This window comes from Scyliorhinus torazame, chromosome 22 (assembly GCF_047496885.1).
Source record: "Scyliorhinus torazame isolate Kashiwa2021f chromosome 22, sScyTor2.1, whole genome shotgun sequence".
Taxonomy (NCBI): Eukaryota; Metazoa; Chordata; class Chondrichthyes; order Carcharhiniformes; family Scyliorhinidae; genus Scyliorhinus; species Scyliorhinus torazame.
Window position 1 is genome coordinate 49,951,499 of NC_092728.1, and position 20,258 is coordinate 49,971,756.

Here is a 20,258-nt window from a genome sequence, read left to right on the forward strand (position 1 = left end):
TGCGGGATGGCGAAAGGGAAACGTGAGTACTCATCAATGATGTTGAGAAAGTACACATTACGGTCAGTGGAGGGGAGGGCCCTTTGAAATCGATGCTGAGGCGCTCAAAGGGGCGGGAGGCCTTTACCAGGTGTGCTCTGTCCGGCTGATAGAAGTGCAGTTTGCACTCTGCGCAGACCTGGCAATCCTGGTCATGGACCTGACCTCCTCGATGGAGTAAGGCAGGTTGCGGGCCTTGATAAAATGAAAGAAACGGATGACCCCCGGGTGACAGAGGTCATTGTGGAGGTCGAAGTCGGTCTACTTGTGCGCGCGCACATTTACCGCGGGATAGGGCATCTGGTGGCTCTCATTGAGCTTCCCAGGTCGATACAAGATATCATAATTATAGGTTGGGAGTTCGATCCACCACCTTGGGATCTTGTCATTCTTGATCTTGCCCCGCTGCGTATTGTTAAATATGAAGGCAACCGACCGTTGGTCAGTGAGGAGCGTGAATTGCCTGCCAGCCAGGTAATGCCTCCAATGTCGCACAGCTTCCACAATGGCCTGGGCTTCCTTTTCGACGGAGGAGTGTCGAATTTCGGAGCCCTGGAGGGCACGGGAGAAGAAAGCCACGGGCCTGCCCGCCTGGTTGAGGGTAGCGGCCAGAGCAAAGTCAGACGCATCGCTCTCCATCTGGAAAGGGATGGACTCGTCTACTGCGTGCATCGTGGCTTTGGTAATATCTGTTTTGATGCGGTTGAAGGCCAGGCAGCCTTCGGGGGAAAAATGGTGGATTTAATGAGTGGGCGGGCCTTGTCCGCATAATTGGGGACCCACTGGGCATAATAGGAAAATAACCCCAGGCATCTCTTCAGGGCCTTGGGGCAGTGGGGGAGTGGAAGTTCCAGGAGGGGGCGCATGCGATTGGGATCGGGCCCTAGGACTCCGTTTTCCACAACGTAGCCAAGGATGGCTAGGCGGGTTGTGCAGAAAACACATTTCTCCTTATTGTATGTCAGGTTAAGGAGCTTGGCGGTGTGGAGGAAATGTTGGAGGTTAGCGTCATGGTCCTGCTGGTCATGGCAGCAGATGGTGACATTATCCAGATACGGGAACGTGGCCCACAGCCCGTACTGGTCAACCATTCGGTCCATCTCCCGTTGGAAGACCGAGACCCCATTGGTGACGCCGAAGGGGACCCTGAGGAAGTGGTAGAGGCGGCCACCTGCCTCGAAGGCAGTGTATTGGCGGTCCTCCGGGCGGATAGGGAGCTGGTGGTACGCGGACTTCAAGTCAATAGTGGAGAAGACTCGGTACTGCGCAATCTGATTGACCATGTCAGATATGCGGGGGAGAGGGTACGCATCGAGCTGCGTGTACCGGTAGTTCGTCTGACTGTAGTCGATGACCATCCGGTGCTTCTCCCCAGTTTTGACGAGCACCACTTGGGCTCCCAAGGGGCTAGTACTGGCCTCCATGATCCCTTTCCGCAGGAGTTGCTGGACCTCCGACCTGATAAAGGCCTTGTCCCGAGCACTGTATCGTCTGCACCTGGTGGCGACGGGCTTACAGTCCGGCGTGAGGTTAGCAAAGAGCAGGGGTGGGGCGACCTTAATGGTCGAGAGGCTACAGACGGTGAGAGGGGGCGGGGGTCAATCGAACTCCAAGGTGGTAAGACTTTTGAGGTGGCATTGGAAATCTAGACCTAGTAGTAGGGCAGCGCAGAGTTGAGGGAGGACGTAGAGCTTGAAATGTTTCCACTTGACGCCCCGTACTGTAAGGGCTGTGACACAGTACCCACGGACTTCCACGGAATGTGATTCGGAAGCCAGGGAGATTTTCTGGGTCGCGGGTAAAATTGGGAGGGAACAGCGCCGTACCGTACCTGGGTGAATGAAACTCTCCGTGCTCCCGGAATCGAAGAGGCAGTCTCGTGGTTGTTGATCCGGACGGCCATCATGGATTTAGTGAGGTGATAAGGTTGAGATTGGTCGAGGGTGATTGAGGCGAGCTTCGGAAGGTGGGTGGGCTGATCGAGGATAGCGGAGGCCAGCGTACGATCTGGTGAGCAGGGGTTCCGGGAGGCGGCAGAGTGATTCCAAGATGGCGGCCCACACGGGTCGCACGTGGCGGATGGCGGCCCCCACGGTCGCACGTGGCGGGTGGCGTCGAAGATGGCGGCCCCCACGGGTAGCATGTGGCGGATGACGTGAAAGATGGGGGCGGTCCCCGCGGGCTACACTCAGCGCTGTTGGGTTTAGAAACAGATCGGACCTGGCAGACTTTAGAGAAGTGGCCCTTCTTTCCGCACCCGTTACAGTTTGCGCTCCTCGCTGGGCAGTGTTGTCTGGGGTGCTTACCCTGGCCACAGAAATAAGATTTCGGGCCTCTGGAGTTGGCGGGTCGCTGCGCGGCACAGGCTTGCGGCGCCCCTGGGTGATGGCGGCGCCTACGATGTCCAGGAGGGTGCCACGTGGTCGGAGTTGTAGGCATCCATGTTATGGAAGGTCCCTTCCAACGAGTCTGAGAGTTGTACTGTGTCTTGGAGGTCGAGTGTACCCCCTTCTAGTAGGCGCTGGCGGATGTAATTAGATTTTATGCCTGCAACATAAGCGTCCTGGATCAGCAATTCGGTGTGCTTGACAGTCAATACCGCCTTACAGCTGCAGTTCCGGCCGAGTACCCGCAAGGTGCGCAGAAATTCAGCTTGCAATTCTCCGGGGTGCTGTCGCCTCGTGGCAAGGAGATGCCTAGCGTACACCTCGTTGACTTCCTTAACATACAGCCCTTCAACAGCGTTATCGCATCCTCGTACGAGGTAGCGTCTCTGATAAGAAGGAAAACTTGCGGGCTCACCCGGGAGTTGAGGACTCGCAGCTTGTGGGTCTCAGTGACGGCGGCGGCGGAGGAATCAATGTAAGATTCGAAGCAGCTTAGCCAGTGTTCAAACGTGGCAGTGGAGCCGGCTGCTTGGGGGTCCAGCTCCAGGCGATCAGGCTTGAGCGATGGATCCATCTTAAAATTTTAGCTGATTAAATTGATGTACCATCAGTGACGACAGACGAGAGTCGGAAGAGTAAACTGTGGCTTTTATCAGCTAAAAGATACCTGCTGGCAGCTGGTCCCAGAATGAGGGCAGGGCTGGAGGTTAGCTACCTTTATACTTGAGCCCGAGGGGCGGAGCCAGCAGGGACAAACCCAGACATGTAACAAACAGTAAGTACAATAAGTAAGAACAGTATGTACAATATAAAACAGTGGTTCACCACATGGGGGAGGGCGAAGAGCCCTCCCTCTACGAGCTGGAGAGGGCTCATTGGTCGCTCTGTCCAAAGCCTAGAATGATTGAACCACCAAGGGCGGTTAGTCTGCTTCCACAGTTACCATGTGAAGGAGAGGGTTTTGACCAGGGCAAAGCAGAAGATGAAGTGGGAAGGCGTTGGTATACGTATGTACCAAGATTTACGGCGGAGTTGGTGAGAAGGCAGGCGGCCTCTGGATGGGTGAAGGCAGCATTGTACAGCAGTGGGGTGAGGTTCGGAGTGGTCTACCCAGTGAAGCTGAGTGTGATTCACAATTCGAAGGACTTCTATTTTGAGACAGTGGAGGAGGCAGAGGCATTTGAAAAGTCTGAAGAGCAGGGACTGAGCTTAGATTTGGGATTTGGACTTGGACGGTGTGGGCTGGGAGCATTTTTTCTTGGATTTTCTACTCTTTATATGTGTGTTTTCTTTTCTGTTTGGATGTCGACTCCCCACTATGTCTGTATAGCTGGGTGGTTGGAGTTGGCTTTGGGTGGGAGTGTTGGGTGGAGGGGCTGGAGGGTTTCTGGGCTTTGCGGGGGGGGGGGGGGGGGGGGTCTGGGTTGTTAAGGGTGTGGGAGGGAGGGGCCCCTGGCAGGGGTCACCGCGCTAGCAAATGAAGGTTGGCTCGTGAATGGGAATATGGTAGGTGTAGGGGCCGCAGTCATTGGAGCCTGGTCGTGCAGGCTTGATGGACCTGGGAGGTGTGAATGATGGGGGGAGGGAATCTGTACTGGGTGAGGTGTTTGCAAGAGGAAGTGGATGAGGAGATTCTGGGAAGGGAAGGGAGGTGGTGGGGTTGACGGTAACAAAAGGATGGTGTGGGTCCGACCAGATGGGCAGGGTCTGGGGTAAGGGGGGTTGCGATGGCTTTGGTTGGCATTATGAGGCGGGGGATATTTTACACCCGAGGGATTGGGAGTGTTCGTTCTATTCCCCAGTGCGCAAGCTGTTCTCGAGGACTGACTTTTTTGTGGTGGGGAAGGCGGTGTTGGCTGATGCCTGAGTATTCGGCAATTATGATTTTGGGTCATGCTTCACATTGGATGGATGTTTTAAAAAAAATTTAGAGTACCCAATTCATTTTTTCCAATTAAGGGGCAATTTAACATGGTCAATCCACCTACACTGCACATCTTTGGGTTGTGGGGCCGAAACACACGCAAACACGGGGAGAATGTGCAAACTCCACACAGACTGTGACCCTGGGCCGGGATCGAACCCGGGTCCTCAGTGCCATGAGGCAGCAGTGCTATCCACTGCGCCGTCATGCTGCTCTTCGATGGATGTGTTACTGGAGAACGGGTTAGCTCTGAAGCCAGGCTGGATGTGGGATTGTTGGCGGACCGGTGTTTGTGATAAAATGGGGACGGTGATGGGGGAGTATGTGGGGGTTTAACTGTACTGGGCAGGTCTAGCTGGAGATTGTTTGGAGGCTCTGAAGGCAGTGGGGAGGTGATTTTGTTTAAAGCTAAAGGTGGATAGGGAGGGATGCCAACGGTTGATAGAGATTTTGGAGGTACACGGGCAGGTGCAGGCGGTGAAGATGAACATCTTACCGTGATTTTTGTTTTTGTTCCAGTGCCTGCCGGTCTTGTCTAAGGCATTTTTCCAGTGGCTGGACAGGTTGATTTCTTTGTTTGTCTGGGGGACCTGGCACGGGGCTCCTGACGAAGAGAAAGGAGTTGCAGGCGAGGTTCGACCTTCTGTCCACAGGGAAAGCGATGCATCAGCGGAGAAGGACAAAGTGGGCTGTCTATGAGTATGGAGGTCGTATGTTGGCAGGTCAGCTCCGTAGGCAAACCAAGGAAGATAATTCGGGATAGGACGGGTGAGCTGGTGGTGGCCCCGGAGCGGAGTAACGACATGTTTGACGGGTTTTTTACGGACTTGTATAAGTCGGAGCCACCAGAGGACGAGTGGGAGAAGAGGGGAGTTTTTGGGGAGGTTAGAATGCCCGAGGCTGGGTGAATTGGAGGAGTCCGTGGGGGTAGAGGAAGTGAAGGTGACAGTCGGAAAGATGCAGATGGGGAAGGCAGCATGGCCGGATGGGTTCCAGGTGGAATTTTACAATAGGTTTAAGGATAAGCTGGTGCCGTTGTTGGTGGAAATGTTTGAGCATGCGATGGTTAGGGGGGTTTTGCCGGAAATGATGGGACAGGCCTCCATCTCGTTGCTGCTAAAGAAGGATAAGGAAATGGTGGGAGTGTGGGTCATACAGGCCAAAATCTACTGAATGTAGACGGCAGGATGTTGGCAAAGTTGCTTGCGTTGAGGTATGTCTGCTGAGGGTGATTGGGGAGGATTAGACGGGATTCATTAAGGGCAGGCAGTTGTCATCAAATGTGAGGCGGCTGCTGAATGTGGCGCTTTCTGTGGCAGAGGGAAGGGAGTTGGAGGTGGTAGTGGTGGGGGCATTAGATGAGGAGAAAGCATTTGATTGGGTGGAGTGGAGTTATCTGATTGCAGTGTTGGAAAAGTTTGGCATTGGGCCGAAATTAGTGGCATGGGTGAAGTTGCTGTATATGGAGCCGATCGCGAGCGTGTGCACCAATGATATTAATTCAGGGTATTTTCTATTGCACCGGAAAACAAGGCAGGGATGCCCCATGTCCTCTCCATTCTGTTTGCAATGGAGCCCTTGGCTATTACGCTAGGGGCATGGAGTTGTGAAGGGGGATAGTGAGGGTGGGGAGGGGGGTGCGGGAAGAGCGTAGGGTGTCCTTGTATGCGGATGATTTGCTGTTACATATTTTGGAGCGGGGCTCCTTGGTGGGGGACATAATGAGTTAGCTTCAAAGATTTGAGACGTTCTCCAGGTATAAGCTGAACTTGGGGAACAGCGAATATTGTATAGTTTCCTCTCCAGGGTTGGAGTAGGGTCGTTGTCATTTTGTGTGGCAGTGTCGCACTTTAGGTATCTGGTGATGCAGGTGACTCGGAACTGCGTAGGTCTTTGGAAGTTGAATTTCACAAGTTTGGTGGGGTGGGCGAAGGCTGATTTGTTGAGGTGGGATAATCTTCTTCTATTGTTGGCAGGCCGGATACAGGCGGTGAAGATGAACATCTTCCCGTGGTTTTTGTTTTTGTTTCAGTGCCTAATGATCGTCTTGTCTGAGGTGTTTTTCAAGGGAGTGGATAGGCTGATTTCTTAATTTGTCTGGGCTAGGAAGGTGGCCAGGCTAAAGAAGGTGAAGGTGATACTGCAGAGGGGCGGCAGTCAGGCGGGCTAGGCCTCCCGAATTTGATGTACTATTACTGGGCGGTAAATGCAGAGAAGGTACGGGGTTGGAACAGGGAGGCGGGGGCTTTGTGGGTAAGGATGGAGGCGGGTTCATCAAGGGAATTGGGGTTGTGGGCGCTGGCAACGGCACCCCTCCCACTGGATCCAGGGAAGTCCGGTGGTGGTAGCCACGCTGAAGATTTGGAGGCAGTTCCGGCAGCACTTTAGATGGGAGCTGGGTCAAGGGTGATGCCGATCAGGGGAGTTTGGAGGAGTTTAATGAGAAGGTTGCAGTATGCGAGTTTGGAGGAGGTGAATGAGAAGGTTGCGGTATGCGAGTTTGGAGGAGGTGAATCAGAAGGTTGCGGTATGCGAGTTTGGAGGAGTTGAATGAGTAGTTTGCAGTATGCGAGTTTGGAGGAGGTGAATGAGAAGTTTGCGGTTTGCGAGTTTCGAGGAGGTGAATGAGAAGTTTGCGGTTTGCGAGTTTCGAGGAGGTGAATGAGAAGTTTGCGGTTTGCGAGTTTCGAGGAGGTGAATGAGAAGTTTGCGGTTTGCGAGTTTGGAGGAGGTGAATGAGAAGTTTGGCCTGGCGCGGTACATGTAGGTGTGGGAGCTTGCAGGAATGTTCTTCTGACCTTCCCGAGAGGGCCTGTTGGAGAGGAGGGTCGTTGTGGCGATTTAGGGGAGGATTTTGGAGGAGAACAAAGTGTTCATGGAGGGGATCAAGGCTAAGTAGGAAAAGTAGTTGGGGCGGCATTGGAGGAGAGATTGTGGTGTGAGAGGGTGGATGCCTCGACCTCGAGTGCGAGGCTGGGGCTGATGCAGTTGAATTTGATGTACAGGAGAGCCCACCTGATGAAGTCAAGGATGAGCCAGCTGTTAGAGAGTGCAGAGGACATTTGTGAGCGGTGCGGGAGGGGTTCTGCTAATCATGTGCATATGTTCTGGTCCTGCCTGAAGTTGGAAAGGTTCTGGAGGGCAGTTTTCATCACCGTCTCGGGGGTTTTGCACCTAGATGTTGACCCAGGTCCCCTGACAGCCATATTCGGGGTGTCGGACCGGCCGGAGGTGTAGATTGGTGCGAGGCAGATGTTTCAGCCTTCGCCTCGCTGATTGCTCTCAGGCGGGCCCTGTTGGGGTGGAGAGCAGTTTCTCCACCCTGTGCCTTGGCTGACGGGGGACCTACTGGATGTTGAAATTGGAATAAAAATATTTTTCAAAACAAAAATGCATTTCTTGTGCAATGTTCTTTTAAGATTTTTCTTCTCCCTTCACGGTGTTTATTTCTTGCAAGAGCTGGTTGCTCCAGTGCCTCGCTTTCACATTGTGAGCCTTGATTCTTTTTTTAAAAAGCGTCCTTCCATTTCTTTTTGTCTCAAGTGTAAAGTCGCCAGAGTCCCAGATGACCACAGGCTGGTTTAACCTGACAGTAGCCACACCTCAGGCGAGGGGAAAGGTTGAGAAGGCAGGGCCTTCATGAACTACTGTTGTCTCAAGTAATCAGTGCTTGAAATGCTGAGAGCAACCCGAGGGGATTTCCCTCTCCTTGGAAATGAACTAGACGTTTGCTATTTCAGAGTTGCAGAATTGAGGTTAGGAACTTGATGTGCAGGGGACTTGTGGATATGAGCGTCTTCTTGCCACACTTGTGGGAAGGTACACAACAGATGTCAGAATTCTTGCAGAGAGCAGTCAACGTTTTGGGTTCCTGCCCTTTAACCTCGGAATTAAGAGATGAAGGGTACAGGTCTGAGACTTCAACCGTGTCCATACATGTTGACTGTTCCACTGCTTGTTTCCACTGTCTTTCATGGGTTGACGTGCATCATTTTATAATATTTAGCCTTTTACTCTTGCTTCTTTTCTGGGCTAGTCTGCTACTGTAGTTGAAATATGCACACCACCCTGGAAATCGTAGGCCATGGACTTTCTGCGGGGTTTATCGGGTTCTGAAAGGTGTGCCTAATGTTTTCAACTCGAGTGAGAGCAAACATGCTTTCAAGTACAGTTTCTTATTTTGGCTGTTATAACTAGGATTTCAATCCTGCATGTGTGAGAGTTCAATTCTGTACCCAGCTAAACAGGAACACCATCACACAGTACAACTATAGATGCTATCTTTGCAAATTTGGAGAATGCCTTCAGGTATATGACGCTGGAATAAATTGACATGAATGACTGCGGAGCTTGCTATGCCAATCATTCAAAATGGCAACAATCTGTAGCTCAAGCTGTATCACACTTTGAGTCACGATGTTATAATGGTGAGATAGAGTGGCAGCAGGGAAGGGAAGGAAGCAAATTCTGCACTTTGGACCCCAAAAAAACTGGCGGGGCATCCCGCCCTATTGTGCCCAATAATTTTTAGGTTAGGAATTGGCTAGTTCAGTTACTTGACGACCCACAGCAGAAACTGGTGACCCTGAGTAGACGATATCCTCATCTTGAGGGAGAGCTGCTGCCAATAATGGGGCTGGTTTAGCACAGTGGGCTAAGTAGCTGCCTTGTAATGCAGAACAATGCCAGCAGCGTGGGCTCAATTCCCATACCGGCCTCCCCGAACAGGCGCCAGAATGTGGCGACTATGGGCTTTTTACAGTAACTTCATCGAAGCCTACTTGTGACAATAAGTGATATTATTATTATCATTATTATTAATGACTGAAATAAAGTTGGAGGAGCATTCTTTATTTGTAACCCTAGACAGTGTATTTCGGGACTTCATAGAGCACCGTTCTGACCTCCATGCTGGTGGGGCATCACTGGGCAAAGATGAACTAAAGAAACCCTGGAAGCAGTTGCTCTTCCACCATGATGGGCTCTGGTTTGTCTCATGGTGCCCATTGCAATTGGATCCTGGTATCGACCTTTTTTGGTTTCAATGTTAATCTAAAAACTAATTTATTCATCTTGCAGGAGATGACTGTCCTACGTTTGCTGGTAGCATTGTCAGTGGCTTTATGTCCTGGAAATTCTTTACAAAGCACCCACCACCACAAGGACCCCAGTGGCTGAAGGAGAAGGGCCACCAGCCACTGTAAATGTAGCTTCGCCAGTTAGCATCACCCACATCACAAGAATAAATTCAGATAAAAGTATTTCCTGCATAGAGCTGGTATTTGGAGTGGGGTTCAAATCATAGAATCCCTACAGTGCAGAAGGAGGACTTTCAGCCCATCAAGTCTTCACCTACCCTTTGAAAGAGCTCTCTACCTAGGCCCAAGTTCCCAACCTATCGCCGTAACCCAGTGCCCAACAGTTAGTTGTGTGAGGGTGGGACAGAAAGGGGCTAAAAGTAATAGATTAGCTATGATCATTGCATCTTTTATCTCTATTGATGTTACAAATACACAGTGTTTTTTGTGTTTCACTTGCAAATCTGGTGCCTTTAAGTCATTGGAGCAGTCAAGTGTCAAAGATCGTGAAACATCTGAATTATTGTTTAATTCACCTTTGTTGGGACTCCGGGGCCTGTGGGGCTGGAATTGACGCACACTATCACAGGGTGCTGTAACAAAATGAACACTTGTCTAACCATCTCTTCAGAGAAAAAGAATCGAGCAAGCTGAATGGTTGAGGGTGTGTCGGGTGGGTGGAGGTGCACCAGGACGTTGGTGTAAGTAATATGTTTTATTTGTGAACTGACAAAATTCTTGGACTGCTCCCTAAGATTATGGAACCAGTTGCTGTTGGGCATTACTGCTGACGTGATGTGCGTGCTGCGAAAGACAGGGTTTTTTTCTAATTCTGAGAGATATAACATCCAAATAAATAAATTGCAGTTACTAGATAGCTGTATTGCCTTCTGTACAGCCTCTCGTTACATACCTCTTCATTGAGAGCAGTGGTGGTTGATCAAATTCTGGAGAGAATTAGAAATTAAATTCATAAGTTCGAATGAACATTTGAAGATTTTTAAAATCAAAATGGCTGGCATCTTTTGTTATTAAAAAGCTTCTTGCTTTAAACTTGGGTGTCAAAGTAGTAATGTGCAGCACAGTAGCACAAGCGGATAGCACTGTGGCTTCACAGGGTCCCAGGTTCGATTCCCCGCTGGGTCACTGTCTGTGCGGAGTCTGCACGTTCTCCCCGTGTCTGCGTGGGTTTCCTCCCACAGTCCAAAGATGTGCAGATTAGGTGGATTGGCCATGCTAAATTGCCCTTAGTGCCCCAAAAGGTTAGGAGGGGTTATTGAGTTACGGGATAGGGTGGAAGTGAGGGCTTAAGTGGGTCGGTGCAGAGTCGATGGGCCTAATGGCCTCCTTCTGCACTATATGTTCTATGTAGTAAACTAGAAGGAACTGCAGTTCAAATTGGACTTCTACCTCCAGTGTTTAGAATCCTCTCCTTTCACTCACTCAATTAGATCTGATCTGCGGTCACCATTTTGAACTTCTGGGCAAGCTGGAAGAAACTTCGAACCATATGTTTTTCACAGATGTCGTAACATTGGAAAAATACAACCATAAGACACCGGAGTAGAATTAGGCCACTCGGCCCATCGGGTCTCCTGCGCCATTCAATCATGGCTGATATTTTTCTCATCCCCATTCTCCTGTCTTCTCCCCATAACCCCTGATCCCCTCATTAATCAAGAACCTATCCATGTCTGCCTTAAAGACACGCCGTGATTTGGCCTCCGCAGCAATGAGTTCCACAGACTCACCACCCTCTGGTGAATATATGTAAACTGTACATCTAAACCCTCCTGCCCTTTTGAATTGGCACAGGCTTACTTATCCGGATTTAAAATGATCCTGATTTTGAAAGAATTAGGAAGCATAAGTGCCTAAGACGATTAATCGATAATGCAATCAGGGTGCTAATTTGGAACCGCAAGAGAGCAGAGTCAGTCCCTGAAAACAAACCTTCCTGAGGTTAGAGGAAGGACTTTTCATATTTATTTTTCAAATCTATTTTGACCAAAATACACCTGGTTAAATAAATATTAGTTCATGTGTTGTTAGTGATTGTTAACAATTTGAACAGTAATTCGAAAAAGTTGGCTGATTTCTTAATCTAATATTTAAATTTGTTATGGCTGTCTGTCAGTGTTACATAAGTCACTTAATGAATAAATGTATTTAATGTAACATTAGTCCTCCAGACGAGGGTGTTTATTTTTCTCCGGAATTAAATACCTTTTGAGTTTTTCCTCCCAGTGTTAGCATTGTGTAGGCTCTCGTGCCTCCCTCATCATAGAAGAACAGCTCCCGACCTTTATCTTTGTTGCCATCATTGTGGTTAAGTTATAGTCATTTGTACCATATACTTGTACCCACAAGGAGCTGGATTAATACAGTCAAACTCACTCCGCATGAGAGCCTTGTAGCTAAGAAAGAGGGAGAGACTTTTGCAATGTAAGTCTAGATTTCCATTTGGATCAAGACCATCTAAATGATTCTGTGGCACTATTTGAAAAAGAACAGTGAGTTCTTTCTGGTGTCGAGGGCCCCTATGTAACCCTCAACTAACCTAATTTAAAAAAATACAATGTCTGGTCATTGCTATTTCCTAGAATCATAGAATCCCTCCAGTGCATGAGGCCATTTGGCCCAGTGAGTCTGCACGATTCTCCGAAAGAGCACTCTACCTAGGCCCACTTCCCCATCCCATCCCTGCAACCTAACCTACACATCTTTGGACTCTAAGAGGCAATTTAGCATGGTCACTCCACCTAGCCTGCCCATCTTTGGACTGTGGGAGGAAACCAGAGTACCCGGAGAAAACCCACACAGACACTGGGAGAACGTGCAAACACCACACAGATAGTCACCCAAGGTTGCAATCGAACCTGGGTCCCTGGCTCTGTGAGGCAACGTGCTAACCACTGAACCACCACAGGACTTATGGCTGTCACATTTCCTACAATTAATAATAATCTTTATTAGTGTCACAAGTAGAATTACATTAACACTGCAATGAAGTTACTGTGAAAATCCCCTAGTCGTCACACTCCGACGCCTGTTTAAGTACACGGTGGGAGAATTCAATTTCCAATTCACCTAACAGGCACGTCTTTCGAGACTCGTGGGAGGAAACTGGAGCACCCGGAGGAAACCCACGCAGACACTGGGAGGACGTGCAGACTCCGCACAGACAGTGACCCAAGCCGGGAATTGAACCCGGGTTCCTGGCGCTGTGAAGCAACAGTGCTAACCGTTCTGCCCAAAGGTAAAGTCGCCATCGTCCTAGATGACCATAGGCTGCTTTCCCCTTTTGAGGGGGAGAGCTGACTGGTAGTGGTTTAACCTGAGGATCACCACATCTCAAGGTGAGGGGCAAAGTTGAGAAGTCATGCCTTCATGAATAACCTCGGCTGGTACAGGAATTGAATCCACGCTGCTGGCCTGGCTCTGCATCACAAATCAGCCGTCTAGCCAAGTGAATGGCTACACTTTAATAGTGCACAATTGACGGTGAAGATCTTTGAAGTTATGAAAAATAGTGTTAAATGCAAGTCTGTTCTTTTTGTTCCCATTCTGGTGTGACTGGCTTCAGATTTAATGCCTTCATGTTTGGATTAATTGCATTGCACCAGAGCAGCTGATTGTATAGGAGTGGCTGATCTGTGCTCTTAATGTAATTAGATGTTTGTGATGCCACTAGAATGTGCAATCAATTACTAGGAAATTCAGTTTATTCTCTCCCAAGAACAGTTTTGGTCCCCTTCTGATGGGAGGCAGTCCAGAGAAGGTTCACTAGGTTGAACCCAGGTATGAAGGGATTTTCTGATGAGGAGAGGTTGAGTAGGTTGGGCCTGTACTCATTGGAGTTTAGAAGAATGGGAGGTGACCTTATTGCGACATATAGGATTCTCAGGGAGTTTGAGGGGGTAGATGTTGAGAGGTTGTTTCCCCTTGTGGGAGAGTCTAGGACCAGAAGGCATAATCTCAGACTAAGGCATTGCTCATAGAAGATTGAGATAGAGACATAGGATTTTACAGCACAAAAAGAGGCCCTTCGACCCATCATAGCCTTGTATACTATGTTTCAAGTGCTCATCTAAATGCTTCTTAAATGTTGTGTGGGTTCCTGCGCCTACTACCCAATCAAGCACTGAGTTCCAGAATCCCACCATCTTCAGGGTGAAAAAAAACCCTTAAATCCCCATTCAATCTCCTGCCCTTAAATCTATGCCCCGGCTCCTCTACTAAGGGGAAATGTTCCTTCCTATCTACCCTGTCTATGTCTCTCAGAATTTTGTACACCTCAATCAAGTCCCCCTCAGCCTTCTCTGCTCTGAGGACCCCAGCCGAACCAGCCTCTCTTCATAGTTCAAATGCTCCAGCCCAGGCAACTTCCTTGAGGAATTTCTTCTCTGAGGGTAGTGAATCTGTGGAAGCTGGAGAGATTGGGTCGTAAAGTATGTTCACGACAGATTTCTAATCAGTAAGAGAATCAAAGGTTTTGGGGATTGAGTATTCAAAAGTGGAGTTGAGTATTCTATCGGATCAGATATAATCTTATTGAATGGTGGAGCAGACTCAATGGGCCAAATGGCCGACGTCTGCTCCTACATCTTAGCTTTTTTGTGTAATGTGTACACCAATGAGCATTATCTCTTTCTATAATAAGTCACTAACCTTTCCACGAAATATTTGCTGAATTTGAGACGTGGTTTATTTCTTTAAAGGATGAGGGTGAGGATATAGAAGGAACACTTTGTCCCAGTTGTAACAATTGCAATCTGTCACCTGATGCACGCACAATCTACCCCTGTAATGGTTTCTATGGTGTTGTTTAATAAGTATGATCGGCACAGTGGTTAGCAGAAACTCTGGTTCAATTCTGGGTGTGGGTATCTGTGTGTGTGTGTGTGTGTGTGTGAAGTTTCCATTTACTCCCTGTGTGCGTGGATTTCCTCCGGGTTTGTGAGAGCCTTGTTTCCTTGGTTGCTGAATGGTGGTCGATGTTTTTACCTGCATTGCGAATAAATTAGATCTGTTGTACTAGAATTAGTTCAGGAGGCTAAAATAATGTCACTGTAGCCACATCTATTTTTGCTGAATGTTTCTGTTTTATGGGGCATGTAACAGCTTTGCAGCATGTGACACTGAAGTCACATGGCATCCTTTTAGTTCTGTGTGAGTTGGCAGAAAATAGTATTTGTTTTTCCTATTAGAAACGTAAAGAAATGGGTATAAAAGATTTGCCTATTTTAACTGGCGCTATGGAGTGCTTGCTTTTGTTAATTCATGAAAACATGCTTCAATTTAAAAAAAGGTTCTGTTGCAAATGATGTGAATCAATCTGGGCTCTTTTACTGTGCAGTGTTCTGAGATTCTCCGATGGCTCTGAGCTTCTGCTCTTACTTTGAGTTGTATGGGATAATCTTGTTTTGATCCCCAGTGTGCCCAGTTAACAAGGAGGGCAGGTATTGCGGCCTTAAATTGGACTTCTGATTTGAAAACATGTTGTGTGCAGACAGGCTCGGCTGAGCTACTCCTATAGCCAAATATCCCATCACTGCTCATTGTCTAGGCCTGCACACAAAGTTGCCAGAGGAGCTTTATCCCCATGGTGAGTTGCTTTCTTCAGTTTAGAAACTGGCAAGATAAACTAGCTGGAGTGAAACAGTGCAATGCAAAGGAGAACTGAGTGAAAGACTGCCATAATTGGGGGCAGTAAACAATAATGTTTATTGCATGGACCACGGAAGTGACAACACTTTGTCTTAGAAATGTTCATAAGTAAATCTTTGCTGGAATACCTGATAAATGAAAGGGGTAAATGTGTTTTCAAAACGTGTAGATTATACTGCCTTTGTACTGTACCTTTTCTTTTAGGTTACTGTCAGCGCTATATAACTTTGTTTTGTTCACAACCAATTCACAACTCTCCTTTCTGTTTGATTGCTCTAGATGTGTTGAAAGAACCAGATGGCTGTGTAAGCTCAGAGGTAATTTATCTGTTTTTCTACTTATTCAACATGCATCGTAACTGCAGAGCTTGTAGCATCTTTTCGACTCCGAGCATGCAATTATCTGTTATGTATCCTGGGGGAGTAGACTTACTTGCTATGATTGGCTCATACACAGTATGTTAACACTGCATGTAAGTTTGCTGTAAATAGAACCAGGCATGTTTTGAGAATTTTGTAGAATATTTTATCTGTGAGAGCCCAAGGCTATTGTAGTGGTGTTAACCCAGGGAGCATGTATCTCCTGGACTACCTGTTTAGGGTGACCGGACATCGTGGTTTTGCCAAGATAGTCCAGATTTTTCATTAAATGTCCCAGTGTCCAGATAATTTCCTACAAATAGTTCAAATGTCCTGGATTTGACTGTTCCCTTTTTTGTCAAATATAAACTCAGTCTGGTGGGGGGAAGAATATTTGTGTGAAATTTCATCCTTCTTCCTGTAAACACCCATCGCATTGCATTGTATGCAGCCCCCCCCCTTCCCTTGATGTCTCCAAGGAAGTTGTTAGTACCATTTTGGTGCCAATGGCTCCATTACTGATGCCACCTTCTAAATGATGGCTCGTGGAGAGGGTTGCCAAATCTTGCTGGACATATTCTAGGTGATGTCATCCCATGACCTCCCACCTTTAGCTCCCCCCTTCCCCCAGACCCCTGCCATTGGTGACCCAATCATCACAGAGTGCCACCTTCCCACAGCTTTTGTGTCACGGATTTGGGTTTTGAAAATCTGGTCACCCTATTCTAAGTCAATAGGAATGTGCGAAGCGATGCTCTAAAATTAGGAGAAGCAATGAAAAAGCAACTTCCTTGGTTGTTTTTTGTTGTTGTTGCTGGAATTGCGGCAACAGATTGCCTCCATGTTGGACTTGTGATTATGAAGAAACTTGACTTTTAACTTCCTGAATCTGCAGTTCCTCATTTCTAGAGTTGTCACCAATGGTGCTTATGATTATTGTCCTTTCACATTTGGCTATGCTTCAACCCACATCCCTAAATCAGGGAAACTGCCCATTTATATCATTGCTTCTGAGAAACGTTGTGAAGCATAAGTTGACTGTGTTTGCCTGCATAATATTGTCTACATTTTAAAAAGTATTTAAATGGCTGTGAAGCATTTCTAGATGTTCTGACTATGGAAATGCTGCTGTACAAATACAATACAAACAGAAAATGCTGGAAAAGCTCAGCAGGAGTGGCAGCATCTTTGACAAGAGAAAAACAGTTGATGTTTTGAGTCCAGTAGGACTCTTAAGAACACAAGCACATCTATAAATACAGGTTTTTTGATGTTGCCCTAGTTCATTTGTTACCAATCACCTGCCTTAAATAGATGTTAACTGGGCTCTGGAGAGGAATGTGTAAATAAAGAAACTGCAAAAAAAGATAGTAAGTCCAGTGAAAAATGCCACCAGTCATAATCTATTGGTGATAAAGTGTCTTTCTGCTCAATTATTGAAAAAATTGAAATTAATAAAACGCATGATAAATTTATTTTTATAAATATTTTTCACTTTGTGTCACAGGTTGGGGTACAAATCAGTGGGGACCTTCCTGCATTAGTGCAACAGTTTATGGAGGAGAAAATTCAGACCACCATGGTAAGTAAAAACTGCCTAATCCAGAAAGCCAGCCTATGTAGGATAGAACTGGAGCAAATCTTTACACTTTATAAGCATTTATTTAAAGCGATGCATATTTCAAAGATGCACTTTCAGTCTGTTCCTATATTATAGGACCATAAGTGAATTCCATGCCCACTGCCTGCATATGTTTAAATAGCATTAATATACAATTAACAGATTCCATTCTATCTTTGAAATAATAACTAGAGTTTATATATATATTTTAAAAAAATATATTTTATTCAAGATTTTTGGCCAAACATAACAGTACGTAGTGTTTCTTTTACACAACAATAGAGCAATATAAATAACAGTGGCCAGTTTTAAACAAATAAATAAATAATATATAAACAAAAACAAAACTGAATGGCAACTGCCTTGTCCAAAATAAATACTCTCCAAAAATACAATCCAATATACAATTACCTATAACAAATACCTGTGCATATTATACATATACAATAACATCTCTGAGAGTCCGTTCGATTCCTCCCCCCCCCCCCCCCCCCCGTTCCCTCTATGTTTCTGTGAGGTAATCGACGAACGGTTGCCACCACCTGGTGAACCCCTGAGCCGAACCCCTTAACACAAACTTAATCCGTTCTAACTTTATAAAGCCTGCCATGTCGTTTATCCAGGTCTCCACACCCGGGGGTTTGGCTTCGTTCCACATTAACAATATCCTGCGCCGGGCTACTAGGGACGCAAAGGCCAACACGTCAGCCTCTCTCGCCTCCTGCACTCCCGGCTCTTCTGCAACCCCAAATATAGCCAACCCCCAGCTTGGTTCGACCCGGACCCCCACCACCTTCGAAAGCACCTTTGCCACCCCCACCCAGAACCCCTGTAGTGCCGGGCATGACCAGAACATGTGGGTGTGATTCGCTGGGCCTCTCGAGCATCTCGCACACCTATCCTCTACCCAAAAAATTTACTAAGCCGTGCTCCAGTCATATGCGCCCTGTGTAACACCTTAAATTGTATCAGGTTTAGCCTGGCACACGAGGACGATGAGTTTACCCTACGTAGGGAATCAGCCCACAGCCCCTCCTCAATCTGCTCCCCCAGTTCTTCTTCCCATTTCCCTTTCAGCTCATCTACCATGATCTCCCCCTCGTCCCTCATTTCCCTGTATATGTCCGACACCTTACCATCCCCCACCCTTGTCTCTGAGATCACTCTATCCTGCACCTCCTGCGTCGGGAGCTGCGGGAATTCCCTCACCTGTTGCCTCGCAAAAGCCCTCAATTGCATGTACCGAAATGCATTCCCTTGGGGCAACCCATATTTTTCTGTCAGCGCTCCCAGACTCTCAAACGTCCCATCTACAAACAGATCTCTCAGTTGTACTACCCCAGCTCTTTGGCATGCTCCAAATCCCCCATCCATTCTCCCCGGAACAAACCTATGATTGTTTCTTATCGAAGACCGCACCGAAGCTCCCGTCCTTCCCCTATGCTGTCTCCACTGCCCCCAAATTTTCAATGTAGCCACCACCACTGGGCTTGTGGTGTATTTCTTTGGTGAGAACGGCAACGGTGCCGTCACCATTGCTTGTAGGCTAGTCCCCCTGCAGGACGCCCTCTCCAATCTCATCCACGCCGCTCCCTCCCCTTCTCCCATCCACTTACACACCATTGAAACATTGGCGGCCCAGTAGTACTCACTTAGGCTCGGTAGTGCCAGCCCCCCCCGTCACTACTACGCTGCAAGAATTCCCTCCTCACTCTCGGGGTCTTCCCAGCCCACACAAAACTCATAATATTCTTCTCGATTCTTTTGAAAAAAGCCTTCGTGATCACCACCGGGAGGCACTGAAACACAAAAAGGAATCTCGGGAGGACCACCATTTTAACCGCCTGCACCCTACCCGCCAATGACAGGGACACCATGTCCCATCCCTTAAAGTCCTCCTCCATCTGTTCCACCAACCGCGTTAAATTAAGCCTGTGTAATGTACCCCAATTCTTGGCTATCTGGATCCCCAAGTACCGGAAGTCCCTTGTTACCTTCCTCAACGGTAAATCCTCTATCTCTCTGCTCTGCTCCCCTGGATGCACCACAAACAACTCACTTTTCCCCATGTTCAGTTTATACCCTGAAAAATCCCCAAACACCCCAAGTATCCGCATTATCTCTGGCATCCCCTCCGCCGGGTCCGCCACATATAGCAACAAATCATCCGCATACAGAGATACCCGGTGTTCTTCTCTCCCCCCCCCCCCCTGAGTACTCCCCTCCACTTCCTGGAACCCCTCAATGCTATGGCCAGGGGTTCAATCGCCAGTGCAAACAATAACGGGGACAGAGGACATCCCTGCCTCGTCCCTCTATGGAGCCGAAAATAGTCAGACCCCCGTCCATTCGTGACCACGCTCGCTATCGGGGCCCTATACAGCAACTGTACCCACCTGATATACCCATCCCCAAAACCAAATCTCCTCAGCACCTCCCACAAATAATCCCACTCCACTCTATCAAATGCTTTCTCGGCATCCATCGCCACCACTATCTCCGCTTCCCCCTCTGTTGGGGGCATCATCATTACCCCTAGCAGCCTCCGTATATTAGCATTCAGCTGTCTCCCCTTCACAAACCCAGTTTGGTCCTCATGAACCACCCCCGGGACACAATCCTCTATCCTCATTGCCATTACCTTGGCCAGAATCTTAGCGTCCACATTCAGAAGGGAAATGGGCCTGTAGGACCCGCATTGCAGCGGGTCTTTTTCCTTCTTTAGGAGGAGCGATATCGTTGCCTCTGACATAGTCGGGGGCAGCTGCCCCCTTTCCCTCGCCTCATTAAAGGTTCTCATCAGTAGCGGGGCCAGCAAGTCCATATATTTCCTATAGAATTCAACTGGGAATCCGTCTGGTCCCGGGGCCTTCCCCGCCTGCATGCTCCCAATCCCTTTCACCACTTCCTCCGTCTCAGTCTGTGCTCCTAGTCCCACCCACTCCTGCTCCTCCACCGTAGGAAATTCCAGCTGATTCAGAAAGCACATCGTTCTCTCCTTCCCATCCGGGGGCTGAGCTTCATATAATCTTTCGTAAAATGCCTTGAACACTCCATTCACTCTCTCCGCTCCCCGCTCCATCTCTCACTCCTCATCTCTCACCCCCCCCTATCTCCCTCGCTGCTCCCCTTTTCCTCAGTTGGTGGGCCAGCAACCTGCTCGCCTTCTCCCCGTATTCG

At 48.2% G+C, this 20,258-nt stretch overlaps 1 protein-coding gene across 1 annotated transcript in view; it reads left to right on the forward strand.

Moving 5' to 3' along the window:
• The window catches only part of pnpla7b (patatin-like phospholipase domain containing 7b), a 473,312-nt gene that overhangs the window by 16,751 nt on the left and 436,303 nt on the right, over window positions 1-20,258 (forward strand). Inside the window, exons 2-3 of the mRNA XM_072488205.1 lie at window positions 15,378-15,415; window positions 16,965-17,039. Coding sequence (XP_072344306.1) covers window positions 15,378-15,415; window positions 16,965-17,039 — 113 coding nt within the window. The remainder of the gene's footprint in view (window positions 1-15,377; window positions 15,416-16,964; window positions 17,040-20,258) is intronic.